We start from the raw sequence: 20,451 nt of genomic DNA, 5'->3' as shown, positions 1-20,451 counted from the left end.
CTGTAACCAGTGAGCCATTGGCCACTAATATAACTTCTGTGGCTACACTAGCAGCGGATGGTGGCTTAGCTAACAAGCACGGATTGCAGTTAGCTCAGCAGATTGCAGTTATCAGGGCAGTTTGCAGCTAGCAAGTGGGGTTGATTGGTCGGCAGAGAAGCGGATGACAGATTGTTGATCGTGTGGCTCCTGCCTGTGTCTCCAACCCAGCCGCCAGTGAGAACATAGTGGTATGAACCCCCATCTATGGCTCCCTTGGTGTTCCTTTTTGTCCTCACCGTGTCCTGCGTTCTTATGCGGGGAGCAGCACTAGAGACCCCGCATGACGCCCTGCATGACAGTTCTTTATCACAAACCTTTGAAACAACTCCAAGAGGTGGGCTTTATTGATCCCACTTGACAGAAAAGGAAGACAAGGCTCAGAGAGGTTGAGTCACTTGCCAGAGGTCACAGGTCCCTTCTTTCCCTCCCTTCCTTCCTTCCTTCCTTCCTTCCTTCCTTCCTTCCTTCCTTCCTTCCCTCTCTCCCTTCCTCCCTCCCTCCCTTCCCTCACTCATTCAATAAATCTTATTGAGCAACTTTCCCTCAAGAATGTGTCATTTAGAAGGAACGAGGCAGTGTGCTGTGGCGGCCACATGTTCCAGATGTTTGGAGACAGGCCCAGTTTTATATATTCTGTCTGGTTGTCAGAGCGTGCGTCTTGGCACTGTGTGATAAGCAAGGTCCCCGTAACTGGGGATGCGGGAAGCAAGAGGGCAGCGCTGTGGGCCAGAGGGCGTCAGAGGAAGAGCTCTGCCTGTCAGGAGGGCAGAGGAGAGGAGGGAGGGGAGACCTCTGTGAACATCCTGAGATGTTTCCCCTTGGCCTGGGCTTTCGGAGGAGTGGGCAGTCCCCACCTGAATCCCTGACACTTGCTGGCCAGCTCAAGTAAGATATTTGCTGCAGTCCCCACTGCTGCACCACCTGTAGGCAAGGGCTGTCTCTCAGGTTTTTGCTTTCCCGTGGACACTGGCCTATCGCTCCCACTTTTGGATTTATGACCACTCTGAGGGACAGTGTGGAGTTCTTCCTCCTCAGTCGCTCTCCCCCGCCCCTCTGCATCACCCCTCTGTCCCCACCCCGGACCAGCAATGGTGCTGCCCAAGGCCTCTCCTGGCGCACCTGGGGTTCTGGTTAGCACTGCTCAGGAGATGCTCATTTGGGGGGTGGGGACTGGTGGGGCATTTGGGTGGGTGAGAGCTGGGGTAACCTCTGGTACCTCTGGTTTTGTCCAACTTCCAAGAGAAGAGTCACCGAGTCTCCAAGAAAGTTGACTAGAGAGGAAGGTATCTCTAGGTAGAAACGGTCTCCATACAACAGCAGAGGCGGAGTTCAGTTTTTGTAGGAAAATAACATGACAGGGTGTGAGTCCTGGGGATGTAGAAGGTAATGGGCTGGGAAGAGGGCTGGACTGCAGGACCGTCTGCTCGGGTGATGGAGGCAGGGTCAGGCAGGGAGGTAGGTAGCAGACGGAAGCCCACAGAACCCCAGAGGTGGTGGGTCTTGATAGTATGGGTGCTGGGGATCGGGGGGCTGGCCTCCAACACAAACCAGGCTTACTTGTAGGTGGGGAGGGTAGCACATGTGAGACGTGACTGAGGAACTTTCTGAGCAGCCCAGATCTCAGCTTAGACTCTCCTGCTCTTATTCTTCACCTGAGTCTTTAATGGGTCGACGTGTTAATACGCAGATTTAAAACAAACAGGATCAGGAAATAATACCCCTAATGTTGAATGCACTTTAGTAATTCTTATATAATAACAAATAAATAGTTCTTGCCTATTAAATTTCTTAAGTTTAGCAAACTGCAAATATGGGGACGACAGAAATAATCCACATTGTGTAGAGGTGTGGGGTACATGGATGGTGCATCTGTCAAACTCATGAAACTTGACACTGAAGAGCTGTGCATTTCACCATAAATTCACTAAACATCGATTTAAAAATATGTTAAAAACAAAAAGAAGCAAAGCCGGTCACAGTCAGTGCTAGCAAAGGTTGGCTCAGGCTGGGCTTACCAAACAATGTGACCTGGGGAAAGGATACTAGTTTCTTTGTGAGTCCATACAATGGAATGTTCTACAGCCAATCAGAATCTTGTTTTCAAAGAATAATGTTGAGTGACAAGGTAAAGCGTTTGTTATAATGTTAAGAGAAAAAAATACCAGAACAAAGTTTCACGTAAAACAGGATTTCAAATTTGGAAAAAGCGATTTGGACACAGGCAGAAACCCATCGTTTTCTTGAACCAATGAACCATTCAGGGAGTTCCTTTTTTGTCATATCTACAGACAGGAGACACCCACACTGAGCTTCTAGCCTGTGGGCACCCCCTTGTGGGAGCTGCGTGTCTTCCGGAAGGATACACAGGGCAGCAGAGCTGGGGTTTGGGGAGTGTGGCAGGCCTAATTACCAGAGGGCTGAGGGAGACACACACGGGCTTTTCTAGAAGTTACCACTTGAGCCATTTTTGCCGAGGTGTCACATGCATATAGTAGTGTGTAAAGTGCACTCATCTTGTGTGTAAGCAGATGGTCGCTTGCGTGGACAGCCATTGTGTAACTACCACCCAGGTCGGCATTCCCCACCTCCCAAGCTCCTCTGTGTTCATCCAGCTTTACCTTGTTCTTAGTAACCACGATTCTGACGTCTATTGCTAGATTTGTTTTCTTATCCTTGGATTCATATAAATGGAACCAGACAGCACATATTCTTTTGAGTCTGGCTTCTATGAGATTCACGTCGCTGCATGTACCATTTTTTTTAACTGTTGTGTCCTTTGCATGAATATATCTGATGATGGCCATTTGGGTTGTTTAGTTTTTGGCTATTCAGAGCTGGGAATATTTAGTACATCTTTTTGATGACATCAGCCTCATTTCTCGGGTATATTTCTAGAAGTGGAATTGCTGAATGTAAGGTAGCTATGTGTTCAGCTTTAGCAGAAACTGCCAAATGGTTTGCCAAATGCAGCATTTTGCCCCACCAGCAGTGTCTGAGACATCCAACTGAACTGAATCTTTGTATGTGGACTCATGTGGCAGACTGAGATGGTGGCAGATGGAGGGTAGAATTAGGGAGAAAGATATTCCAGGTAAAAAGGAATGCCATGGGGCCCAGGATGACCATGAAAACATGCCCTTCCGATCTCCTGCACTGAGGTCACACTTCCCACAGCGGCTCTCAGTCAGTGACCAGGACACTCATCTAATAGACCACTTTGGCTCAAGGACTCCTGACCGGCCCGGTGAAACTCTCAGAACTGAACTACCGCCTGAAGCTCCCTGCTCCCTTCGCAGGAGTCAGCCCTGCATCAGGGTCTCTCGATGAAGAAAAGGTGAAAACTCTTCCTCCTTCTCTAAAGACAGACTTGGTCTGGGGTTAACTTTCTAGCTCTATTTCCACGGAAGCCAGAGGAAGGTGGAATGTCAGGCGTGATATTCAGCAAAACTACTGACAGTAAAAATGACCTCTGAAGGGGTTAGGAATGAACTAAATTATCTGGTAGGACACCACCGTGTACGCTTCTCTGAGCACAACTTACAACTGTGGGCATGTCCCTTGAGGGACCCTGGGAACTGCCGTGTTTCCCTGAAAATAAGACCTAGCTGGACCATCAGTGCTAATGTGTCTTTTGGAGCAAAAATTAATATAAGACCCGGTCTTATATTTATTATACCCAGTATATTAATTATATTATCCGGTGTTATATTTACTATATTATATTATATTATTATTACATTATATTAAGACCCAGTCTTATAGTAAAATAAGACCGCATCTTATTTTTTTGCTCCAAGAGACGCATTAGAGCTGATGGTCCAGCTAGGTCTTCCTTTCAGGGAAACACGGTATGATTGTGGGTTGTTTAAAAGATAATGACTTGTGTGGGGCTTTAAGCCAAAGTGCCCCCAACAACTATCGACGTGGGTCTCTTCTCATCACCCTTGAGCAGTCACTTGGGGGAGAGGGCAGGACAATGGCCCCTGGACTACTGTGAAGAGTCCTGCGGAAGGGAAGTGCCTGACTGGCCTGCTGGCCTGCTGAGTGTCCTGTCTACGTCCTTCTAAGTGAATCTGATGCCAGGTACGTTCTATTGTAGTCTGGGAGCCTGAATGTCCAGTGGACCCTAAGAAGCCCTGGTGGTCACTGCTTTTCCTCACCACAGCCCTCTCCCACCTTCTTCCAGACTTTTATCCCACTGAGATGGCACTGTGACACACATCCAGCCGTCAAGGTGAAATCCAACCAGCCTGCCTTCCTCTCCCGTCCTCGATGCCTTTCCACTGCCATATCTCCTTGGTTGACAATCAGGATTAAAGGGCTTCTGGTATTGACTCGCAGCCCCCCCTTCCTACCAGCCAATCAAAACACTTGACCAAGATGCTTATAATCATTTAATGAATGTTTCAAGCACACCTTCACTGGGCTACAGGTAAATTTCATGGTGATGGAAGCTGACGAACCACCCACCCAAACCACTAAATGATTACTCGCAGTTTCCAGAAACCTGGGTACCAACCAGAAAGACTCAGGAGGAGACAGCACGATCACTCAACCAAAGAGGTTCCTTGGATTCTTACCTTCCTTCTTCCTTCTCCTCTCCTCCCCCTCCCCCTAAGGACCTTCTCCAGGGGTATGGATGCTCAGGATGGGAGGTGGGGGGAGGGGGTGTCCCATCATCCCAGCGCACAGCAGAGTGCTGCGAACCCCACACCCCAGATGCAGTAAGAAGACATGGAGGCACAGGCCTGGGGCAGGCCTGCTCAATAAATAAACAAATAATTCCCAGAAACCAAGGGGGGGGGGGAGAAGGGGGTAGCAGGGACACTGAGCTGGAGGGGCCACCCTCCAAGGCCTGGCCTCTGCTCGCTCGCTACGTGTTGCACACAAGCACGTCTGCGAAGGGTCCCAGGAGGCTCTTGTTAAAGATGCAGCGGACCCACACCAGGTAGGTGGTGAAGGGCTTGATATTCTCGGTGAAGGTGTGGTTCTGCAGGGCGAGGATGTAAGGCACGTAGGTGTTCTCCCCCTGCTCCTGGAGCCACACCTCGTACTTCACCTCCCTCACCTTCAGGTACTTGAGGTTCCACGGGATCTGCCAGGAGACGGTGAGGCGGGCCTCGGAGGCGCCCTGCACCGACGCCTGGCACCGCGCCTCCCGCACCTTGCCTGGGTAGAGGCCGACTGTCCACTTCTGCCTCCGCGGCCCTGGCCGGCCCCTCACCACGCGCCGTATGGTTTGGATGAGGGACGGGATGTCCACTTTGGTGTCCTGGTAGATGCGAAAGAGCCACTCGGGGTTCCGGCAACAGAGATGCCGCGGAACCTCACGGCTTTGCAGGATACGGGCCTGCTCCGCCCGGTCCAGGTGGGCGATGCCCCCCTGGTCCCAGGGCCGCTCAGGGTGCGTGACCGTGTTCTCTGGCACCATGTTCCGCCAGGCTACGTAGTGGAGGTCCATGCCAGGCAGCGTGGCCAGCGTCTTGTAGGGAGTGTAGTGGTCGGGATTGACAGCGTAAGGGAAGAGCTCCACCACAGTGGCCCCCCGGGGCAGGAAAAGGGCGGTGACCAGCTGGGCCCCGTGCATGCTGACCAGCATGGAGGCGTTGCTGGCCAGGCGCACGACGTCGGCAAAGGCGTGGTCCTCCAGGGACACCGTCACCGTCTTCATCTGGAACTCCTGGGCCAGCGCCAGCAGCAGCTCGGCCTCATTCAGGATGAGTCTGTTCTCCGTGCGGCTGAAGAGCAGAATGTACTCCTCGCCCAGCGCAGCGCCTGCGCGGCTCACATTCAGCTTTTCCATCATGAAGCGTGCAAACTGCCGGATCTCATTGCCGGAAACGAGGATGTTGGCCTTTGGGCCCTGGGGCTGGACGAAGCCATACTGGTACCAGGTGGTGATCTTGGAGAGGCCCACGAAAGCCTGGGAGAAGCACAGCAGCCGGCCCAGGGTCTTCAGCTGCGCCCGCAGCAGCGGCTGCTTGGGGCTGAGAAGCTTGTAGAGGTCGAAGTGTGCGCCCTCGCCCCAGCCCTCCATGAAGAAGAGCCGGGCCTCGTGGGCCAGGCCGGGAAACTGCCGCAGCGTGTAGAACACAGGCAGCAGGTCGTCGTGGAAGACGTGCATGAGGTTGTCGGGGTTGAAGCGGTTGGCGATGAGGGCCACGTCGGGCACGAACACGGGCTTGGGCATGAAGCGCAGGGCGGCGGCCGGCAGCTCCACGAAGTTGAAGTACTGCGTGTTGTGGTCGTCCACGGTGGACAGGTCGAGCAGGGCTGGCTGGAAGCGCCGGGAGCCCAGGTTGGGCAGCATGGCAGACGTGTTGCCGTGGAAGAAGATGAACTCCTCGGCCTCGTTGGAGTAGCAGAGCCACTTGAAGCGGCAGATGCGGTCGGTGTGCGTGCGGCCGGTGCACACCATGTGCGTGCCGCCCTCCATCAGGATCTGCAGTGCCTTTGGGTAGTCGATCCTGTGCGCGTGGGTCGCCTCCGGGGTCTGTCTGCTGAGGGCCAGCTCCTCCTCCAGGGTGGCCGCATGCTCGCGCAGGCGCACATGTTTCCATAGGACTGCTGCCAGCACCGACACCAGCAGGGCATTGAACACCGCTGAGAGGTGCATCCTAACGCCGCCAGGGGGCGCTAGTGAGACGATGGCCCCTGGGAAGTGCCACAGGCCTGGTGGGCTTTACCCATCCCTGCGGGCACTCTGAGCATCAGCAAATGCCTGCAGGAGAGAAGGAAAAGGAACAGTTGTTGGCACAGTGTGTCTGGAGTCACCGGAAGCTCCCACTGTGTGCCAGGCCCTGTGCTCGGCTCTGTATTCCAGTTACAGCGTGGGGTCTGTGCACCATTTTGCACATCGGTGATATGGTAGATGAAACCTTGTTCAAAAGTCCTCACTGTCCCCTCCCCTACTGCTTCCATGGGACAGTATATATCCCTGCACCTTCACTCTGGGCTTGGCCACATAACTTGCTTTGGCCAAAAACGAAACAAAGAATCAAATAAATCATTATTATCAATGACAGGATTCTGGATTGTGGAAGAGCAATAAATTGCTATGCAGAGAAAAGGAAATAAACAAAGTCCTCCCTGGAGAGACGGGAGGCAGATGCGTGTGTCACAAGCTGATGCATGTTTTGCTCTGATCCCAGACAAGAATGCTTCCCATAAAAGCTAAAGCTAAAACAGACACACCCAGGGAACATCAGGAAGAAAGACTCCCAGGGAAATGAGGCAAGACCCACCTTCAACCTGAGGGGGCATCTCTGCCCCGGCTACTCACACGTCTCTAGTGAGCACTCTGCTACCTGCCCCTCTGCTCAGTGTCCCTGTGGTGAAAGAAGGCTGGGCAGCAGGTGGGGCTATGGGGCAGGGGCCCCAGACAGGAAGGAAGCCAGGCTGCTCCTCCGGACCTGGGGGGCTGAGTGTGCAGTAGCTGATCCACTGAGCTCGGGCCTTGAGGTAAAGTTTATGGGAACCAGGAAACATGGAGGTGGGGACCTTGTGGGGCAAATAGGCAACTAGGCAGAGAACAGTCTTGGAGACTGGGCATGGGAGAGGACTGTTTCTAATTAGATGCTAAGTCCTCCACCCAGCCCCTCAGCCCTGCTGGAATGGTGTTGACAGACAGCAGGACAAATATAGACTGGCCCACAGGGACCTTCTCTGGGCGCTTCAGGCTCTGTTACCCTTCCAAGGGGAAATGTGGAAAGGAAGGTTTGCAGGGGACTGACTGAACATTTTGCTAGAAATAAGTGTGGTGCTAAAGCACGGGGTTTGGAGGTCGGATTGCCTGGGTTCCTAACTTGACCACTTACAAACCAGGCAGCCTGCACCAATGTCTGATGGGACTGGATGCACAAACACCATCCTCTCCAGGTGGGATAGCTGAGGCGTGTTCTACACAGGCTCGCTGAGTTCCCTAGGGATTAAGCAGTTGCCCACAGTGGCAATAGGCCCAATGGACACCTTTCCCTTCCCTGTCTCACTTCCCCACTCCCCTATTCATGTTTATTGAATAACATGAATAACAGGAACGAGTACGAATAATCTACTTGCACTTGAATCTTTGCCTCAGGATCTGCTTCTAGGGGAACGTTAATTAACACAGATATTAGTGTATTTCAGCACTGTGGAGATGGAAAGCCGCCCTTGCACTCTTACCTGCTGGGAAGTGGCCCAAGTGTGGCAGGAGAAAGCCAACACATACTCGGGCACGCAGTGGTTATTACAGAGCCTTCCAGGCTGTGGCCCACACTCCTCCCCTGGGTTCTTCCTCGCCCCCCCCGGCTGCCACCAACTGCTCTGCAGCAGCCTTTGTAAGTCGAGAGAACTGAAGATCAGGCAAAATCCTCAGAATGGTTTTCAAAAGATAATAGATGGAGGCCAAGAGTGCATTAATCAGACCCCTAGCCCACAAGGAGATAAGAGGCCTTCCCCCATCACCATATCAAAATGTTCCTGGGTAATAAACACATAGTTCTCTAGGAGGAAAATTCAAAATGGTGAATAAGTGGGCCAAGCTGCTTAGTGGGCAATAGCCTCAGTGACACCCCCTTTCTCTAGGCCAAATTTTCACTGCTCCTGGGTCTGCCGATGCCTGGAGAGGCTGCTAGTCTCAGTGACAACACTGAGTGGTAGGGAGGCAGGGTGGTGAGCGAGACGCGGTTGCTGTCTTTGGCCCTGGAGATGGAGCAGGCCCTTCAGCCAAGCTACGGCAGGACTGCAGCTTGTCTGACTGACCGGGCGTGCTGTCTGTTCAGTCCTGATGTTTGACCAGCTGTTCAGTGCCATTCTGTGCACCGACAGCCTCCCCAGGACAAAGGTGACCGGGGGATAAGGACTCTTTCAGACTGACGGTCTCAGGGCCTCACTTTGTCACCTGGACCTGTGGAAACGCGTGCAGAGGCCAGAATGCCAGCATGACAAGGTACCTTGCTCTGTTCTGATGGGGGCTCCGTCCCACCCCTAAGCAGTCTATCTTTGTACGTACTCTAAGGGCTTTGTATGCTTTCCCAAGACCTCAATAGCTCAAAAGCAAAGCTGGAATTTGCCTCTCTCTCACCTGCTGTCCTTATTCCTCTCTCTCCCAGCGAACCCCCTTCGGAGCAGTGAGGCCCAGGAGGGGAAGAGTCTGTCCTCCGGTTACTATGACCAGAGCTCCCATGTCTCAAGTTACCTGTCAAGTCACTTGGTCCCAGACAAAGCCTGGTCTGGTGCAGTAGACACTCTCCCAGGAGAGGTAAGGAGCAGGGGAGGGTGCCCATGCGAAACAGGACAAGACTTCAAGGCTTGCAAGACACGGAAGGGACACGTGCCTGGAGCTCCCATCTCCCAGCAGAGGCAAGCTCTGAATAGACCGCCCCCAAAGGAAACCCCTCCTGAAAACATTTGCTGAGGCCTGGATCCACGGCACATGGTGGAAAGCTGTGCCCTCGAGTCGTTCCTGACAAAGGTTCTCAGGTTCCCTCCTTCATTCTCTTGACTATAGGCTTTGGTTAGATACCACATGGCAGAATCACCAAGAATGGATGGCAGCCATGAACGCCGACACAGTGCTCCTCCCCTGGAGGGCAGCACTGGCGTGGGTGCCATGGTAAGCCATCCTTAACTTCCCGCTGACTCTACCTACATGCAGGTGAGGTGGGTGAGCGATTATCTACAGAGGCAGTTAATACCTAATGTAAAGCAAGGAGGGGCTCCGTGCTTCAGAGCACTGATGGAGGAAGCAGCTTAGCTGCGGGGGGACGGGGTGAGCCCGTCACTGTGACGCTCTCCTGCTGTCCCAGGAATGGCAGGGAAGTGCTCTGTAGAGGCTGCAAGCTTCCTTGTTCAGTGGGACCAGCCCAACTCGATCGGATGGCCCTTGGGTCACCCTGATAGATGGTCATCTGGCCTGGCTTAAACATCCCTGCCTCTCACCGGTCTCGCCCAAAGTGCTCCGTAGAGAAGAGCACCGTCAGGTGGATAAGAGAAGAATCTGCTTAGGACACTGGACAAGCCTGGCGGATCTCCCACGCCACGTAAGTGTATTCAATCTGGGCTCAGTGCAGGCATTAGGACACCCAAAAGGCTGCAGGCGACATTTAAACCCCTCTCCCTAATGGTGATGGTCAAGAATTCTTCCCAGGTCACAGCTCACACTCACATTCCTTCAGATTCTGGGTGTGAACTGGCTTTATCATCTTGGCAGGTTCCTTTCCCTCCTCAAGCCACAATTTCCTCATCTGTATTATGGGCATACTAACCTTAGGGGGTTGTGAGAATTAAATGAGCTAAAGCATGTGAAATATCAAAACAGGCCTCACAACACATTAGCTGTCATAATGATATTTCCCTTAAGGTACCTAAATTAACAATATAAGAAAAACGGGTCGTGGTCACATAGCTTTAAGCCGATTCCCAAAGGGCCTGAATGCCCCCTCACTTTGGATGGCACACTCAGCCTCGCAGGTTCACCCAGTCTTTCTAATGACTTGCTTCTCCTTTCCTGTGAAGATGGCCCCATAAATTTAGGAAATTAACAATGAGAACCACCACCACCTCCAACACTTTATGTCGGCTGTGTATTAGAAACTTTGTGCCTTTTCCCCTTTAATCCTTAAACCAACACCAAGAGGCTAGTGGAGCACCAGTACCACTCTCCCCATCTTACAGATCGACACACAGAGGCTAGGAGACGCTGAGTAAATGTGACCCCCGTCCCTCAGCGTGCATGGAATAGTCAAGATTTGAACCTACAGCATCTAAGCACTGTCTTCTGCGAACAGCCCTGGCACCCTTTGGACCTCATCTCGTCATTCTAAGGCCAAGCAGTCCAGGGGACCCAAATGTCACCAGTTCATAATTCTCTGCCTCCTCTACGTTGGGCACTAGATTTAGGATCCAACTGGTGTGGCGCACAGAGCTTAGTGGCTCAGCCAGGACAAAGCATGATAGAGCAGGAGTATTTTTCAAAAGAAAGGGAAAAAAATAAATAAGGGATTAAAACCATGCCTAAGAAAGGCCTTTGGAAACTGAGGCCGACAGAAGACGGCTGGCAGTTCACACCTCCCTGCAACGTTTCGCTTAGCTCCCAGAGGAGCTGACTATGATCAGATTGCCACAGGTTTCTGAATCCCCCTTTCTAGGACCCCATCTGTTCTGAGAAGCCCTGGAGGAAGGCGTCCCTGATGCTGCCACACCTGAGAACACAGTAAGATCTGGGCAGGTGGGGTGGGGGCCACCTGCCATGGGGGCTCCCCCTCTGAGGCTGGGCATCTGGCACTGGTGCAGGCTCCACTTCTGGGAGGTGCTGGCCAGCTCCAGACACAGGCATAGAAAAGTCTTTCACAAGGGCCTTGGGATCTGATAAGGAGTAAAAGCTCCAGGAATTCTAGGCCTAGAGCAGGAGGTACAAACTCACTTGCTTTACCGGGGCCAAGAGCCAAAGGGCAGGGTGAAGCCAGGGGTGAGTTGTGTGACCTGGAGACCGAACACCCAGGTTAAAGCTCAAACTAATGAGGACGTGACAGGACTGTGGCCTGGTGGGACCCACTTGTATCAGTCTGCCCGGGCTGCCATAACAAAGTATCACAGGCTGGGCGGCTTACACACCAAGAATTTATCTTCTCACAGTTCTGGAGGCTAAATGTCCAAGGTCAAGGTGTCGGCAGGTAGGGTATCTCCGAGGCCTGTGTCCTTGGCTTGCAGATGGCGCCTTCTCGCTGTGTGCTCACGGTATTCTACGAGTGTGCACGGAGAAAGCGAGGTCTCTGGTCTCCCTTCCTCTTCTCATAAGGACACCAGTGCTATCAGATTGGGGCCCCATCCCAATGAACTCATTTAACCTTAATTACCTCCTTAAAGGCCCGATCTCCAAATATAATTACATTGGGGGTGAGGGTTGGAACACAAAATTTTGTGGGAACACAATTCAGTCCACAATGCTACTCTGCTGGCCTTTCCAGAGAAGCCAGAAATCCACTTACAGTGGGAAATGTGCTAATGTGTAACTTCTGGCCACCATTCAGATGGAGTGACGATGACGTGCAGGCCCAAGGGCTGGGGCTGCCGGCCTCGCTGCTGCTGGGTGCCACGGGCACATGTGAGCACGCTCAGCTGTGAAGGGAAGCTCCCCTGCTGCCGGCCTCACCAGCTGCAGCCACGTTTCCAGCTGCACGACTGCCAGAACGGGCTGCTGCTCACCGGTCACTCCTCCAGGAGCAGGGCTGTGGAGGTCGGGGACCCCCTGGACTACCAGCCCCCGCCAGCCCCAGGCTGCACAAGACCTGGCCGGGCCCAGGCCCAGTCAGTGCCTAGACAAGGGTTTACTTAAGTATTCTAACAATTTTACTTCTAAGGGCTCTTTCTATAATCTTGCTCATAGAAAATGACAGTAGGCTTCTTTTGTCCCTGACAAGTGCCTTTTATCCGAAACGCTGCCTGAATCCCTAGGGCTGAATTATGGAAGCTTCGGTCCTGCACTCATGTGTCTCACACACTGTGAGTTGATAAAGAGCAAACAAGTGCCAATAACACACATTCTAGAATGATCTCTCCCCCACTCCCTCCTCCTCCTTTTGTGACCGGAAGCAGCACATGGAACTGTAACATATTGCTTATTTGTGCTCCAAGATCAGGCATTAATCTGATGCTATTGAGAAACTCAGACAAACATTTACAGGGCATCAGGTTTCCTGACAGAAGTATGGATCCTTTGGCAAAATGTTGGCAGCCTCCGAGTGCTCCTGGTAAAACCCAGCATTTAAAAGAGTAGGCATATTTAACACTTAGAGTTCACATTCTTAGACTAAAACCGTAACATGGATAATACCTTCTTGCTTCAGTATAAAGGGCAAAGCGGAGTTAAAGCTGAAGACATAATCCTGTATTAACAGCTGGTGACTGACTCTACTTCCTTATCAATAAACAGGTATGGAACTCCTTCATGGGGCGGGGGGGAACCCTAATAGAATTGCAGTCCGTGTGACTCTGGCACGATGGGTGATGTCAGGCTTTGCTGAGGAGCTGAGGCTCCAAGGCTCTCAGTGCAGATAGGACATTGGAGCAGGGGGGGAGCCCAGGTTCCCCTGGCTTGCCTGCCAACGCAGGAGCCTCCCAACGCAGAAACCTTTAATCGCATGGCCTGTCTGACATCATCTGGCTTTTGCTTGGCACCCATAGGTCACTTGGAAGTTAGATCTCCCTGTGTGGTCCTCTGCAGCAGAACAGAGCAGCACGACAGCGCACCCATGTGGTCACACACAGGGACGCCAGCTGGGAACAGAATCGTGAGCCTCTGCTGAGACAGAGGCTCACACAGGCAACAAGGCACAGGCCGCAGCAGTGTTTCCAGGTGAAACTGCAAATTCAAACAGACACAACTCTTACAGGGAATGCTCAGACCCCAGGGTGTACATGGATCCAAGGGGCTCTCGGGTCCAGTTTGAGAAGACAAGTCATCGACAGGGTCAGAAGACAACTCACTGGAGAAAGCATAAAACCGTCACAAAGAAGCAAGACAAAGTGTGCACAGCACCCAGTGCATGACAGGAAATGGCATTGGCGGGGGGCCAGCGGGGAAGTGACCTGGAGGGTGAGTGAGTTCTGAGCAAGGTTTGGGAGGTCTTCTGGTGATTGTGGCGGGTAAGATACACATCCGTGTTATGTGCCCACACGTCCTCGTGGGCAGTGACTGCTACACCTCCCTGTCCACAGCAGGCTTCCCTGTGCCAGTTATTTACCCACCAAGCAAGTCCTGAGGCCACCAAACCCTGAGCTCTGCACCATCCGAGGGCAGTGCCAGGAGAAGGCAAGGGGATGAAGCTGCCAGGGGACCTGGGCTTTACCAGTGGAGCCACATGGGCTCAGGGGCAAAGTCCTCTGCGGGTGAAGCCATGTGGTGGGTGGCCAGTCACTAGCGGCCCCTGCCAGGCAGCAGGGAGCCTGGAACCCAACATCAGCAAGTGGGGGAGGTGACGGGCCTTGGCTTGGGATTCCCTTTGGCCTCATCGTCATGGTGTCATCCTCCACTCTCCCTTTCCTCACAACACTGGTAGTCACCAGCTGCCAGGGTCTCCACTTCACAATGACAATCTTCATTTTACAGACGGTGAAACCAAAGCGCAGAGAGGTGAGCCCTGCCCGAGGCGGCACAGGAAGCAATGAGGAGGCTCTAACCCAGCAAGCAGGCTGGCTATAGCCTCTGTGATCTTGTTTTTTGCTTCTTTTTATCTAGAAATAATTCCAGACTTACAAAAAAGTTCCTGGGTAGTACAAAGAATTCTCCTACAGATTCACCAACTATTGATGTGACTTTTGTTTTATCGTTCTCCCTTTCCTGAGCCATTTAAAACTAAGTTGTAGACATCTTGCCCTTCCTTCATCACGTATGTCCCAAGAATGAGAACGGTCCCTTACGTAACACAAATCTGGGAAATTAATCTTGATATGAGACTATTACTAAGCTGTGGTCCAGAAGCCAATCCAGGATGAAGCAAGGCAGCCAGTTATCATGTCTCTCTAGTTTCCTCCAATCCGGGGCAGGTTCTCAGTCTTTCCTTGACTTTCATGACCTTGACAATTTTAACAGTCAGGGTCAGTTATTTCCCAGGATGCTCCTGGTTTGGGTCTGTCTGAGGTTACCTTGTGATTAGACACAGGCCCTGCCCCTTTGTCGGGAATCAGAGCCTACAGGGCTCAACCATTCCTACGACAGGAGTCCATGGGCCGTCAGGATCAGGAAAGTTCAGAAACGCAACCCTGTGCAGGATGCCCGAAGGGTAGGGCCACCTCCCTGGAGAAGAGAAGCCCAAACACCTGATGGGCTGTGCAGCAAGACGGAGGCTGCGCCAGAGGGGTGGCTGTAAGCCTTTCTAACTGACTTGACACATGTGCGTGATGGTGACACAGGCACGACAGTGACCCTGCAACTCAGGCCCCCAGGCATAAGTACGGCCTTTGGCTACTGGCTGCCATTCTGTCCCTGCCCCTGGCAGAGCTGTGTGGGCTGGTCCAGGCCCTGGAGTGAGGCCTGCAGAAAGAAGTCACAGGGCGGGGAAGTCTACAGTGTGCTGGGTCGGAAGAGGGCTTCTCCAAGGGTTAGAGCTGCTCAGCCGTGGAGGAGGGGTCAGCCACTCTGTGAGCCCCTGCCTGGAAGTGGTCCAGCAAAACAAGGCCATCCTGCGAGGGCTACTCCACAGGGAGGGACGGGGGCTTGTCACGGGTCCTCCAAGGCAGGACTCACGGTGTGACCCAGGCTCAGCATCACCTGGGAGGTTACAAATGCACAATCTTGGGCCTCCTCTGGGCAGAGGGTGGAGGGGCTTCCTTTACTGAGAGCCTACTATGTGCCAGGGACTGTCCTCAGCCCTTTTCCTGCCCTTTTCCACTCAAGCCTCACAAAAGCCCTCCACTGCGGGTACTAGTATTATCTCCATTTTCTTTCAATATGAAAAACAAACAAACAAACAAAAAAACAAACCCAGGGCTTCGTGGAATTACGTGACAGGCTCTCAGTCTTACAGCTCCAGCAGGAGCACTGGGGTCAGAACTGGGTCTCACTCCAGAGGTCTGGCTCTCAAGCACTGTGCTCGTCGGCCATCAGACTCGGAGGTGCAACTGGCGACAGAGAAGCAGGTTAGACCTCAGAGCAATGAGCTTTTATCACTCAAGGGCAGAGCAGGTGTGGACGGCTCTAGAAATGCAGACCCACAGGCCCTCAGTGGTAACTTAGCAACCCAAGGCTTCCTCTGTGTAATCACTCCCCACCTGCCGGGCACAGAGAAGCCCGTGGTGGCAGGAGGCTCAGGGAGCTATGGCCATTCTCACCCCCAGGGGAAGTCTGTGTACACACTGCTGTGATGGTTATCCCACTGACGGGTGCTGTGCTCAGAGGGTTACGCCACCAATTCAGAATTACAAAACCCCGCTTTTTCGAGCTAAAAGAGCCCTTAGAAATGATTTGCTTCAACTCTTTATATATATATATATATATATATATATATATATATATATATATATATATATATAAATGAGGTCTTTATATATATATATATATATATATATATATATATATATATATATATATATATATATATATATATATATATATATATATATGAGGTCTTGGAGGCAGTGTGAGCTCTCACAGGCAGTCAGGATTAAAACAGCAGCATGCTGGCTCAGTCCATGGCTCCTTCTCACATCTGCGGCTCATGGGTGGCCCTCCTCCCAAAAGCAGAGATCAGGCCCAAAGAAGAACGCAGCTCAGAGATTCGTCCCAGCCCCTACACAAGACCAGTTCTTGTCATAACCAAGCTGTCCAGGTCTCACCAGGATTGCACCCTCCCCCAGCCCGTGAGCCCTTGCTGCGGCTGCCTCTTCCTAACACCGCATCCCCCAGGCTCACCCGCTAGACACCCTCCTCCAGCCTCATGGGCCCTCAGACAGGGACAGGAAACAATGCGGGCAGGCTGCAGAGTTCCACCTCTTCTCCAAATGCTATGAGGAGACTCGCACTAGATCCCTGGAGGCTGCCCCAGGTCACAGCTGTGCTTGAAAAGCTGCAAAGACCATGGGCAGGAGAATTCAGTGGCGCTAGTTCTGGAGCGGAGATGCTAGGATGTGAGCTCCTGTCCTGTCACTTAGCAGCAGCATGACCCTAGACAAATTCTTATTGTTCTTTGTGACATACCGAAAGCTGTACATAATTAATGGATACAATCTGATGAGTTTGGAGCTAAGGATACACTCGTGAAACCATTATCACCGTAATCTATATGCCATAAACCTATCCATCACCTTCAAAAGTTTCCTCCTGCCCTCTTGTTACTACTACTATTTTTGGGGATAAAACACTTAACATCAGATCTATCCTTTTCGCAACATTTTAAGTATATAATAACAGACATATTGTTAATTATAGGCACCGTGCTATACAGTGGAGCTCTAGGATTTAGTCATTCTTGTATACCTGAGACTTTGTACCCTGTGACTAATACCTTCCCGTTTCCTTTCCTCCAGCCCCTGGCAACCACCGTTCCATTTTCTGTTTCTATGAGTCTGACTATTTTAGATTCGTCATATAAGCGGTATCTTGTAGTATTTGTCTTTCTGTGTCTGCCTGGGCCAACTCTTAACTCCTGCAAGCCTCCATTTCCCAGTCTGAAAAATAGACACAATTATGCCACTTCACAGGGTGGTTTTGTGAATTCAGAGACAATTCAGGCAAAGCACAGTGCCTGACACTTATTTTCATAGTATTATTATTCATCATGATAATGTTATAAGAACTGCCATTCACTGGCTCTTACTCTATGCCAGGCATAATCTGAAGCCCTTTACATGAATTATCTCATTTATTCCCTCCTACAAACCTAACATAGGTGTTAGCAATCCCATCTGGCATTTGAGGAAGTACGCTCAGAGTTGTTAAGTGAATTGTGCAGTGTCGTACAGCTATTAAGTGGTTGGGCTGGGATTCGAACCCAAGTCTGATTCTAAAGTCTACGATGACATTAGTGGAACCCCGTTCACATTCATTATTTCATCCCACTTAAAAGGCCTATCAGGTGATGGGTGGGTCCAGGGGAAGAGTATCGACTAACAACCAAACTGAAAGTGACGAGGATCCCTGGGAAATGGGGCATTTGGTAATTTAATTTCCGGTTAGCTCAATATATTCACTAGAAGCCTTTGTTTATTGCTAAATATTTTCCAAAGCAAGGCTTAAAGCAAGAACTTGCTAACCAGAGGCCAGTTCAGAAAAAGCTGCAGCGGCTTTGACACACCCCACATCAAGGCCACCAGGATGCTCGCGTGGCCAGTGTGCAGAAACCCCATCGTCCAGTTTGCTGGGGATCCCCACTCTCCACTTTTCCTCACCCTCTGGGGGCCCAAGGCTCAGAACCTGATGTTCTGGCCATTCCCCAAGGAGCCGTGTTCTTCCCTGGCTCTGCCACCAACAGGGACTGAGATTCCTCATCTGTGAAAGGAAGAGGAAGGATATGGAATGTGAAAGGATGAGTGAAGAGCTCCAAGGTCCATGAGAGCCAGCGAGGGCAGCCCGCTCCAGCACAAAGACCGACTGGGGTTCCAATCTCACCTGTAACATTTCCTCTCAGGCAGCTACAAGGGCTAACATTTGCTGAACATTTACTGGGCACCGGACACTGGACTGAGAGGACTTGTGTGGCATTGTTTCATTTGATCCTCACCGCAACCCTGTGAGGAAAGAACTTTTGTTCCCCTTTTGCAGAGGAAGGCACGAGCTCAGAGAGGATGAGTGACTTGCTTAAGGGAACACAGCTAGTAAATGAGAGGCAGGGTTTGAATGTTGGGCACATGTAACAGTAAACTATAGGGTGAACGAACCCTGTGTGATCTGTGCTCTTAGTCTCTAAGTCCTATCAAGCTCATCCTGTAACCTTCCCATGCCAACTCGCTTCCCTCAAGAGTGGGCTTTGCGAGTTGGTTGGCATTAAATAAGCAGACCCTGGGCGCTCACCACCAGGTGCAGGTCTCTGGCCTGAGGGACCCCAGACCTTGGCAGAGGATTCCCATCAGTGACTGGGAGACGGGTTCCTGCACACATGCATGGGGTGGGGAGTCCATTGGGTCCCTCCTTCAGAGGCTGCCTGGACACTGTCAAGTGGTCCGTGACCGGCTGTTATCACCCGACACAGTAGGTGCACTATTGAGCCCCAAATAGCCCAGGGATCAGCTGCAGGTGCGTCCAGGTACTGCCATCAAAAAGAGCTGGGGAGGCCCGTGCCCCTCCGCGCACCTCGCCTGGCTCCCCGCCACCCGCGCCTCCTGCGCACGGTCGTCTCCCAAGCAAAGAGTGTGGGGACCCGCTGCCAGTGCCTGCCCCTCGCTAAGGGCTTCAACCAGCACTCCCGGGGGCGCAGCCGGGTCCACCTCCTCTGACCCCTGCCCACCTCCCGCGCCTCATTCAGGTCGCATCACAGGTCACGCCTCCCTTCTGCAAACTCCCCTGCACCCCAGGGCCCGGCTCCCGCGTCGTCCGTTCCCGGGGGAGGTCCGGGGGCCTATCCCTCAACTCCAAACCCAGCCGGGTCACGGAGCCCTCCCAGTCCCCAGCGCGTGTCTCACCCGCAGCCCGGGCTCCGCGGGGCTGAAGCCACCTCCGCAGACGAGTCCAGGAGTGCCCTCTGCGGCGACAGCTTTAGCCTTTCGGCGCCTGCTGGGAGCCGGAGAGGCCCAGGCAGGGAGAGCAGGCAGCGCCGAGCCGTCCCGTCCGCCGCCACCGGGCTCGCGGGTGGCCGCCGTGCGCCTGCCCGGCTGGCGAGCCCGGAGCGGCAGTCGGTGAGCGTGCGCAGGCTCGCGGGTACACCGCCCAGCTCTGGGCCAGAACCACCTTGGCTCGCGATGTTCTGGGAATTGTAGTTTGAACCTGAGAACGAACCACTTCTTCAACCCCGTGGAATCCTGGGAATTGTAGTTTGCACCGGGAGAGGCTGTTTTACTTGGTGTTAACTTTATCCAATTATGGGAGTCCTGATAATAAATTTAAATGCAAGTTAAACCAACAACCATATGCTTTGATTTGTAAAATCAGAGTAAGTAATACGCTCACATGGTTTAAAAAATTTAATGGTGTGGCGTACTTAAATACAAAGGCACCATTCCCCTTCTGGCCCACTCCCACCCCTCACCCTATCTCACCCGGACTGTCCAGCCCTTCAAGGACAAACCATCTCAACTCTCACGGCTGCTGCATCTGGCATTTACTGCCAACGCTCACAATATACATATACCCTATTTCTTGATTTATGAATTTTAGACCTCCTGACTTTTGGCTAGGATAGATGAGAATTTTACTCATTTTAATGTGCAGGGTTCATGACTACGTTCACCACCACTGAGTTATGAGATAACATTTCTGTTTATTGAAATAGGAAAAACATGTCTTTCCTTTATAATTATTTTAAATGATAATGCCCAGAGGTATTCAGGCAGTAAGTTGGTAAATTTATATGGGGCAATTGACAATACAGTCAAAAGCCTTTGAAAACAAGCAACCCTCTAACCAAGAAGTTTTAAAAATTGTGGATGAGTGCAAAGGCTGACCAGTGTTGTTTGTAATTATAATAAATTAAAAGGCTGGACTGTTTTTATTAATTTCAGATAAAACAGATCAAGGAAGATTAGCAGGGATAAAACAGGTTAGTATGGAATGAAATAAAGGATCAATTGAGCAAGAAGACATAATAATTCCAAATGTGAAGGTGCCAAACAATAGAGCCTCAAAATAAATGAATCAAATACTGATAGAACTGAAAGTAGTAATAGACAAATCTGCAGCTATAGCTGGAGATGTCAACATCCTCCTCTCAACAGCTGACATGTAGGACAACTGGACAGAAAGTCAGCGAGAACATGGAAAAGCTCAGCAACACCCAAATC

At 51.8% G+C, this 20,451-nt stretch overlaps 1 protein-coding gene across 1 annotated transcript; it reads right to left on the bottom strand.

Annotated features, from left to right (window-relative positions):
• Positions 1 to 4,421: 4,421 nt before the first annotated feature.
• On the bottom strand, positions 4,422 to 19,394 carry POMGNT2 (protein O-linked mannose N-acetylglucosaminyltransferase 2 (beta 1,4-)). Its single transcript, XM_019727501.3, has 2 exons — positions 19,138 to 19,394; positions 4,422 to 6,763 (listed from the first exon to the last, which is right to left on the bottom strand). The coding sequence occupies exon 2, from the start codon at positions 6,656 to 6,658 to the stop codon at positions 4,916 to 4,918; it is 1,743 nt and encodes a 580-aa protein (XP_019583060.2). The 5' UTR covers positions 6,659 to 6,763; positions 19,138 to 19,394; the 3' UTR covers positions 4,422 to 4,915.
• Positions 19,395 to 20,451: the final 1,057 nt, after the last annotated feature.

Source organism: Rhinolophus sinicus, chromosome 5, assembly GCF_057876585.1.
Source record: "Rhinolophus sinicus isolate RSI-liver-muscle chromosome 5, RSI-T2T, whole genome shotgun sequence".
In the NCBI taxonomy this organism is placed as follows: Eukaryota; Metazoa; Chordata; class Mammalia; order Chiroptera; family Rhinolophidae; genus Rhinolophus; species Rhinolophus sinicus.
Note: the sequence above shows the minus strand (reverse complement) of the source record. Positions and strands in the feature narration are given on the sequence as shown.

Coding starts and splice junctions, on each gene's coding strand:
- POMGNT2 (XM_019727501.3), bottom strand. CDS start 6,658: ATGCACCTCTCAGCGGTGTTCAATGCCCTGCTGGTGTCGGTGCTGGCA.